At 41.3% G+C, this 9,053-nt stretch overlaps 1 protein-coding gene across 3 annotated transcripts in view; it reads left to right on the top strand.

Moving 5' to 3' along the window:
* The window catches only part of lg7h2orf42 (linkage group 7 C2orf42 homolog), a 6,732-nt gene extending 2,758 nt beyond the window's left edge, over nucleotides 1–3,974 (top strand). For 2 of the 3 annotated variants that reach the window (XM_086301397.1, XM_086301396.1), the window contains 6 exons: nucleotides 1–57; nucleotides 322–426; nucleotides 2,109–2,216; nucleotides 2,862–2,962; nucleotides 3,103–3,265; nucleotides 3,358–3,974. The exon at nucleotides 1–57 is cut by the window's left edge. In XM_086301397.1, coding sequence (XP_086157523.1) covers nucleotides 1–57; nucleotides 322–426; nucleotides 2,109–2,216; nucleotides 2,862–2,962; nucleotides 3,103–3,265; nucleotides 3,358–3,590 — 767 coding nt within the window. In that variant the 3' untranslated portion in view covers nucleotides 3,591–3,974. The remainder of the gene's footprint in view (nucleotides 58–321; nucleotides 427–2,108; nucleotides 2,217–2,861; nucleotides 2,963–3,102; nucleotides 3,266–3,357) is intronic. The other variant, XM_086301399.1, reaches the window with a different exon arrangement.
* The last annotated feature ends 5,079 nt before the right edge of the window (nucleotides 3,975–9,053 follow it).

Below are 9,053 nucleotides of genomic sequence, written 5' to 3'. Positions count from 1 at the left end.
GCCCAAGGAAAGCTGGTCACAGGAAAGCCCCTGGTGCTGGTGGGCCGAAGGCTCCAGGTGCTACCTCCTTGCCTTGTCTCACCACTGGAGCCTTTCCACCTCTCTTGTGTGTGTCTGTTAAAGAACCTTAAATCTCCTCAGACGTCTCTCTCTGTGGTTGTCATTTCATCTATCTAATCTTGCAGCACTTACCCCGATCCACTGTTCAAAAAGAACACAGAAGATACTATAACAGTTGTAGCATATTCTAACATTTAGTTCAGGAAAATGTCTGGATTCTTTTTTAATCTGATTTGAAGACTAAATATTTGTATGTCTCAGGGAGCACTCAGGCCGTGGATGAGCATACGGTGACGATGGGCTTTCATCAGTGGCTGGCGAGTATCACAGAGAGGATCCACCTGGCCATGCACTACCAGTGTGATGGTAAAGTTGAAACAACGATTCAAGCACTAAAACGAAAGTATTTTCAACAAATTAGGCCATGAAATCTTGCGTCTTTGAGAGTAGTGTCACCTGTCTCCGGTGGTACAATGGAGACTTTTACATAGAAAATATCCTCATGTTTGACATCATACCGAGCCACGAGTAGAAAAAAGTTCTTGAAACATAGTGTTTGGAGCAGACTGAAGCCTGAGTTTTTGTCTCACAGAGACTTCTTATTCATTTCCTTGTAGAATAGAATGTCTTTATTGTCACTATGCAGATATACAATGAGATAAAGTCAGATACAGAGATAGTATCTCATTATACGAAACTTTAGCCAACACTTAATAAACACTTTCACCCTCCTTTCACTTTTTTGACCAATAATTGCGCCGGGTCTTCCATGTTGCTCTGTCACATTTTTGATCATAATTCATAAATGTTTTAGTTACTTTACATCCAGTGAAACCATAAATCAGTAAGAAGCAAATCACAACAACAAAAATGTATTTCCAAGTTATCAACATGAACAACATAACAGATTATTAAAAATTAATGACGCAAAGAACCTTTATTTGGAATGGTTCACTCGTTTAATTGTTAAATATGCTGTACTTGCTGTATTTAACCACCAGGGGGCAGCGCAAACACGCTGTTAACACATTTTAAATTGAGGAACTGGGGAGCACACAGTTGTAGTAACAAAACACAAATATTATTCTGCTTTTGATGAAAATAGCAGTTTCTAGTTGCTTATTGCAGAGCTGTAAAACAAAATTAAACGATTTAATTAATTTTTATGTAATTTAATAATAATAATGTATACTTTATTTATCCCCGTAGGGAAATTACTCTTTGCATTTCGCCCATTCACTCTATTGAAGCAGTGGACAGCCAATCCAGCGCCCGGGGAGCAGTGTGTAGGGACGGTACCTTGCTCAGGGGTACCTCAGGGTAGCCATTCAGTGGTCCCCATTTTATTTAATTTATTCAGTGAAAACATACAAACTCTCTACATCGACTGTGTTTACATCGACAGTTTAATTCACTATTAGTTATATAGCGCCAAGTCACAACAACAGTCAATTAAAGGCACTTTGGGTAAAGACCCTACAGCAGTGGTTCTTAACCTTGTTGGAGGTTCCGAACCCCACCAGTTTCATATGTGCAGTCACTGAACCCCTCTTTAGTGAAAAATAAAATAAAATAAAATAGATATGTTTTTTACTGGTGCACAAAATGAGCCGTGCATGTCACGGCGGAGGCTCTGCCGAACCCCTGAGATCGACTCACCGAACCCCTAGGGTTCGATCGAACCCAGGTTAAGAACCACTGCCCTACAGTAAGAGAGAGAGAAAACCCCAACAATCAGATGACTCCCTAATGAGCAAGCATTTGGCGACAGTAGGGAGGAAGAACTTCCTTTTAACAGAGAGAAGAAGTAGAATGGGGGAGGCTTTCCCATTCTACCTTTAAATCTCCTAAGGTAGATTTAAAGGTAGAAAGTAATCAGTCTGGGGTGATTACTTGCATATCACCCCAGACTGCAAGTAAGCTTGCAGTCTGGGGTGATATGGTACTATGGTATGGAACTTGATCACAGTACATGTTTCTGCAACATGACAGGCTTTAAATTTCTCACTGCGCACAGAAAAAAAACTGTTTCTTTTTTTCCCCATCAGGGAAGCCAGAGCCTCTGGTCTACCACATTCCTCAGGAGTTCTTCAACGCTCTGCAGCAGCGTCTGTCGCTCGGATCCAAGAAGAGGAGACTGCCTAACTTCACAACAGGTGGGAACATATTAGGCTTTAAGTAAGACAGAAATCAAAACCACACAGCTGAGCTCATCATGTAGCTCATCCTGGAAAAGAACCAATGAGCTTATCCCAGGTTGAGGTGTCCGTGTGCTCACAAGTCACAATATTCGCTACTTCAGAACAGAGTGATGTCTGAATTTAGGTGCACACAATTATCATGTAACGGGTCTTTGCTCAAATTGTGCTTAAGATCATAATGATCATTTTACAGGCAGTAACCTGTGAATTGTGATGCAAACTATGTCAGCGACGTTCTGGTTCGTCACCCAGAAAGTACTTGATAATCTTACAAATTACAGCACAATGGCAGATATTAAACTAGTGACTCATGAACCATCGTAACACAGCCACGCAAAAACCTTGCAAATGGTTTTAAGTTTCAAGCCAATGGAGGTCATTTTTATCATCTCACAAATCATTAAAGAGAAAAGAAAATACTCAAAAAATGAAATGTAGTAAGTCTGCCTTCATCGCCTCGTTACTCCTCTTGTAACCCTTTGCAGTAACTGTGAATGTCTCCTGTGAATCTGGGTACTTCCAGCTAAACAAGCCCAAAAATTCATACTTATGTGATACGTCTCTCTCTCTCTGTCTCTGTCTTATTTGTGTGAATGTCAGCATTTGTGAGAAACGATGGACTTCCTCAGACCTCTTACTCCAAGTACACCTGGCACATCACCAATCTGATGCAGGTCAAACGCATCTTTGACACTCCTGAGGTAAACGCTCGCATCTATAAAAAAAAAAAAAAAATCACACAGCATTTCTTTCATGAAAGATCTTCATTAGTGGTTTTTTTGGCAGACCCCAGACCTCTTCTTACAACTTCGTACCTCTTTCTTCTTGTCTTGCCCAACAGCTGCCGCTGGAGGTCACTCAGAGTTTTGTGAAAAACGCAGACGGTTCGTACTCACATTTTCGCTGCCCCGAGCCTCCGCCTGAGTTGGAATCACTAGAAGGATGCAAGTCAGATCGGCCGCAGGCGATACGACCAATGGAGCTCCGCACCTTCCTCAAAGTCGGTGAGTAACTTTTCTTTCTTTCTTTAGTTTTTCTTCTTTTACACCTGAAGTCAGCCTGCACAGCCATGTTTACACTGCTGTTTCTCGAGCAGGAGCAGCAGATCAGAAGGAGGCCTGCCCGTTTGTGATTGACTGGATCCCAGACGTTCTCCCTCGCTGTCACGTGGGAGAGCTCAGGATCAGCTTTGAATTTGGCCACCAACAGAGCGGCCAGCCCGAACACGGCGACAAAACGAGCGCAGCAGAGAAAGGAGGCCGTAATAAGTCAGACTGTCCCCAACACAAACTCACAAACACTGTCGAAATTCTACAGGTCGTCGTCTAAACACAGCATGACATGTGTCTCCTCATGTGTCCCACTCATAAATAAATAAATAAATAAATAAATATATATATATATATATATATATATATATATATATATATATATATCTCCATGTGTCAATAAAAGTATTATGAAACGTGTGAAGGAACAAGTGTGTTACACTGTATAATATTGATCAGTAGAAAGCTAGACTGTACTGGAGTTCTCATTTTAATGTGTATTCCTTTATGCAAAAATATTTAAACTACATATTAAAAATCAACAGTTTATTTTTTGAAACAGATTCAGTTTTTTTTTACTTTGTAAAGATAAGAAAAAAGTCTGAAATTGATTGTACAGTAAAAAGTGTGCAAAATAAAATCAGGAAAAAAAAGATGCATTTACTGCCCTGTGTGTTCTGCTGTGTTTTCATCTTGGGAAACTCAGAAATGAATTCTTAGGCCTTTTCGTCATGTCCAGATGATCAAATGATTGATGATCTGGTTCTTATATGGAGCTTTAAGCCTGATTCATTGATAAAAGTACATTTTTCCTTCACCTTAGCACTTTCTATCTCACATTGACACCCTAGTGAAGGCACTGGAAGTTACTCAGGGTTTAGTGTCTTGCCAAGGATAACTTGGCATGCAGACTGGACCAGCAGAGGGTTGAACCATCAACCTTCTAATTAGTTGAGGACCTACTCCACCTGAGCCACAGCCACATCATTCAGTCACGTGATTAAACTGGTGATTCTCAAATTTAGAAGAACAGGTAAAAACAGAATCATATATAGAAACATTTAATCCAGCATTTGAAAACGAATTATCAGCATATACATTAAAAGAGGCCATTTGTGATCTGATGATCAGAGCTGGTTCTCAGGCAAAGACCGAACCAGCAGGTACACAAGGTCAGGTGAGGGACCAGGAGTATGCTGGCCTTTCACAGAGTGGTGTACCTCAGGGTCAAAGCACAAACTGTCAAAGCACAGTTCTGCTGTAATTGTGTGAGGCGCTTGATGGAGGACAGTCAGCAAAAAGGATAAATTGCTGCCATTTAACAAGCTGACTTTCAGCAGTTTGCAGGTCTGGAAAACTGAAGCCAAAGCAAAGCACCTCCCAGCCACTAGAGGGGAACACCTACGGTTGAACAAAGTCTTCCAGTCCTGTAGAAAACACCCGACTGTTCTGACCTCAGTAAGCGCTTTACTGATAAGTTTAATAAACATCCATTTTACTTAGTCAATTATGGTCATTCTAAGAGTCAGAACTTGTAATTAAGTAATTAATTAAGTAATTAAGTAATTAGTGACGTCACAGTGCAGTCCATCTTTTATACCGTCCATGGTTGTTGTCATGCCATCGTGCACGCTGGAGAAGATCCAGCCTTTACTGGAAATTCATACATGCAAGGAGTCAGACCAGGACTTCCAGCCTAATCTAATAACAGCCTCTGTGCTGGGAGGCAGTGCAGTGTTACAGAAGGACAACTTTTAAGGTGTAGACAGCCAGTATTAAATGAGTTTTCTTTTTTAAGAATTTCTTTTGTCATACCTAGCCTGTCTGACTTTTCCTGGTGACATTTGTGAACATGGCTTGGTTTTCTGGCCGTTCTAATCCACAGTCCAGCTACATGTACATTAACAGGTTCATTGTGCAATATCCAGCTGTAAACTGGATTCCCCCATTATGTAGTTATGTGTTTACATCCACCGCTCATTAATATTCCCTGGAGACATCTCCGGTGTATTTCTTTTCTCTATTTGTAGCGTGCAGTTTGGTGAAGATGCTCTCTGAATTTGCATGCTTAGACATCACAATATCACAGTCAAATTCAGATGACTGCAGGATAAAAGACGGCTTGTGTTCTCATTACAGTGGAAGTCCTGCATTACTTTTCTGGACGAATGTACATAACTGTTACCAGCAGATGGAAGCAGCGTCCTGCTCCTTCACCTACAGGATTTGAGCAAACACAAATTGAAGAAGTGTAAAAATGGAGGAGAAATGAGTGTAAGAAGTGCATCGTTTCACTCTGTTCCTCTCAGGAAATGAGTTAATATAGAATAAAATTAGGTGTATAACTGCATTTCATAATTTGGCTTCATCCCTTTTTTCTCCCTTCTGGGCATCACAAAGCGGCGATTACACACTTGCTGTGTGATATATCGCTGGAAACATCACACATGCTTACAAAATGTGTCCAAATGCTCATGAATTAATTAAGATTACAAGTTAATGCCATGAGGACGTAACGCCAAATTATATGCAGCGCTCAGAATAGCAGCTTGCACACTGTGTATCTACATGGTTGGTGTAGGCGTTTAAGAACAGTGCCAGCCCCCGGCCTCGTCGTCCCTCACAGGCCCCCAGGACATCAGTGTGAGTACAGCCTCTGCCTGTGCAGGAGGGGGGTGGAGGGTGGGGTGCAGGTTTCTGCCAGACAGCTCTGAGGAACACATTTAGCTGTTTATGTAGTCTGTCAGTCACAGAGATGGGAGACACATCAATCCTCTCCTGGAAGGAATAGCGAGCACATTGTGACAGAGAGACTTCCTCCATCACCTAAAAGATGTGTTATAGAAAGAGACAGCAAAGGCCTGAGACGGTGGGAGGGCTCGTATGTTGCTGGAAGCCAGAAAAGTTGATTTAAATTTAAAAAGACTAAAGTGGTTTTCAGTAAAATTAATGGTCTTAAAAAAAAGCCTCAAGATTGAAAAGCTGCTAGCAGCATGTCAGTCACTGCACGGTGGCATATGTCAGTTCCACAGTGGTATGTCACAGCTCTTGGATGGCACGCTATACCATACTTTCCAACGGTGTGTGTCACATCAGTATGCAAATTTTATGCCAGTGACATTGTTTCGGGGTGGGTGTTTCTATCTGAGCTCGTCTTTTATTAGAAACGCACCAGAGGCTGATACTACAGCTAACCTTTGCTAAAATGTCCATGGTTTCTTTAACTGCTGTAACCAGTCTTTCTAACCAACGAGAGTGGGCTGATCCAATTTAGGGAAGCCATTTGCTAACAAGAAGCAAACCAAGAACATACAGTGGGTTGCAAAAGTATTCGGCCCCCTTGAACTTTGCCACATTTTGTCACATTACAGCCACAAACATGAATCAATTTTATTAGAATTCCATGTGAAAGACCAACACAAAGTGGTGTACACGTGAGAAGTGGAACGAAAATCAGACATGATTCCAAACATCTTTTTTTTTTTTTTTTTTTTTTTACAAATAAATAACTGAAAAGTGGGGTGTGCGTAATTATTCAGCCCCTTGAGTCAATACTTTGTAGAACCACCTTTTGCTGCAGTTACAGCTGCCAGTCTTTTAGGGTTTGTCTCTACCAGCTTTGCACATCTAGAGACTGAAATCTTTGCCCATTCTTCTTTGCAAAACAGCTCCAGCTCAGTCAGATTAGATGGACAGTGTTTGTGAACAGCAGTTTTCAGATCTTGCCACAGATTCTCGATTGGATTTAGATCTGGACTTTGACCAACACATGGATATGTTTTGTTTTAAACCGTTCCATTGTTGCCCTGGCTTTATGTTTAGGGTCGTTGTCCCGCTGGAAGGTGAACCTTCACCCCAGTCTCAAGTCTTTTGCACTCCAAGAGGTTTTCTTCCAAGATTGCTCTGTATTTGGCTCCATCCATCTTCCCATCAACTCTGACCAGCTTCCCTGTCCCTGCTGAAGAGAAGCACCCCCAGAGCGTGATGCTGCCACCACCATATTTGACAGTGGGGATGGTGTGTTCAGAGTGATGTGCAGTGTTAGTTTTCCGCCACACATAGCGTTTTGCATTTTGGCCAAAAAGTTCCATTTTGGTCTCATCTGACCAGAGCACCTTCTTCCACATGTTTGCTGTGTCCCCCACATGGCTTGTGGCAAACTGCAAACGGGACTTCTTATGGTTTTCTGTTAACAATGGCTTTCTTCTTGCCACTCTTCCATAAAGGCCAACTTTGTGCAGTGCACGACTAATAGTTGTCCTATGGACAGATTCCCCCACCTGAGCTGTAGATCTCTGCAGCTCGTCCAGAGTCACCATGGGCCTCTTGGCTGCATTTCTGATCAGCGCTCTCCTTGTTCGGCCTGTGAGTTTAGGTGGACGGCCTTGTCTTGGTAGGTTCACAGTTGTGCCATACTCCTTCCATTTCTGAATGATCGCTTGAACAGTGCTCCGTGGGATGTTCAAGGCTTGGGAAATCTTTTTGTAGCCTAAGCCTGCTTTAAATTTCTCAATAACTTTATCCCTGACCTGTCTGGTGTGTTCTTTGGACTTCATGGTGCTGTTGCTCTTAGACAACCTCTGAGGCCGTCACAGAGCAGCTGTATTTGTACTGACATTAGATTACACACAGGTACACTCTATTTAGTCATTAGCACTCACTCATCAGGCAATGTCTATGGGCAACTGACTGCACTCAGACCAAAGGGAGCCGAATAATTATGCACACCCCACTTTGCAGTTATTTATTTGTAAAAAATGTTTGGAATCATGTCTGATTTTCGTTCCACTTCTCACGTGTACACCACTTTGTGTTGGTCTTTCACGTGGAATTCCAATAAAATTGATTCATGTTTGTGGCTGTAATGTGACAAAATGTGGCAAAGTTCAAGGGGGCCGAATACTTTTGCAACCCACTGTATTTACTTTTAAGCAGTAGTATTGTATTTTGTATGTAAATCTTTGAAGCTGGATTTAAGAAACACGAGTTTCTTAGTACAGAATGTGATGTCATCAGGTTGGTGTGTTGATTGATTTATATTAACTGATAACTACTTCTAAGGTTAACACTCACTGTTGCAGACAGGGGCAGTGCAAAAGTGAAAAACAACAACAACTACTCCACAAATTCATACTTTTGGGGTACCTTGCGAGTACTAACATGAAACCGGAAGTCTCAGCCAGGTAGCAAAAACTTCAGCCTGTAATACCATATTGGATTTAGCACTGTCCATGTAACCGAAGAAAGAATAATTACGTTTCTAGAATTTACATTGTGCAATAAATTTGTCATGTTTAAATATTTTTGAGATCATTCACAATGAGCAGTAATCTCAAAAGGAGCCTTATAGCATCTTTGAGACACTTGTCTTAGTTTTCCACTCCGTTCATATCATGGTCAAGAGAGACTAGCTCTATACTGCATTTCAGTTAAAAGTATCAACCGTATATAAAGGTGCACCTGTTGGTTGTAAGGTTCTTCTACACAGGAAGCAATTCAGTCACTGCGCATTGCTTTATTGCTTTGACAGCTTGTGTTCCTCTAATGTGTTTACCACCCTGTCATGACCAGTGTTGGGTAAGTTACTTTAAAATAGTAACTTAGTTACATTACTAGTTACTTCTCTCAAAAGTAACTCAGTTACTTCAAGTTACTCGTTACTTTCAAAGTAACTAGTTACTAGGGAAAGTAACTTTGGTTTTACTCAGAGTTCTCTTGTTAATGTGTTTCTTCCATAACTTTG

This window comes from Aulonocara sp. 'chitande type north' Nkhata Bay, linkage group LG7, assembly GCF_057382095.1.
Source record: "Aulonocara sp. 'chitande type north' Nkhata Bay isolate Kocher_YH1m ecotype deep benthic linkage group LG7, A_spYH_male_GT1.1, whole genome shotgun sequence".
Classification (NCBI taxonomy): domain Eukaryota; kingdom Metazoa; phylum Chordata; class Actinopteri; order Cichliformes; family Cichlidae; genus Aulonocara; species Aulonocara sp. 'chitande type north' Nkhata Bay.
The sequence above is the reverse complement of the archived record's forward strand: the minus strand, read 5'-3'. Positions and strand labels throughout refer to the sequence as shown.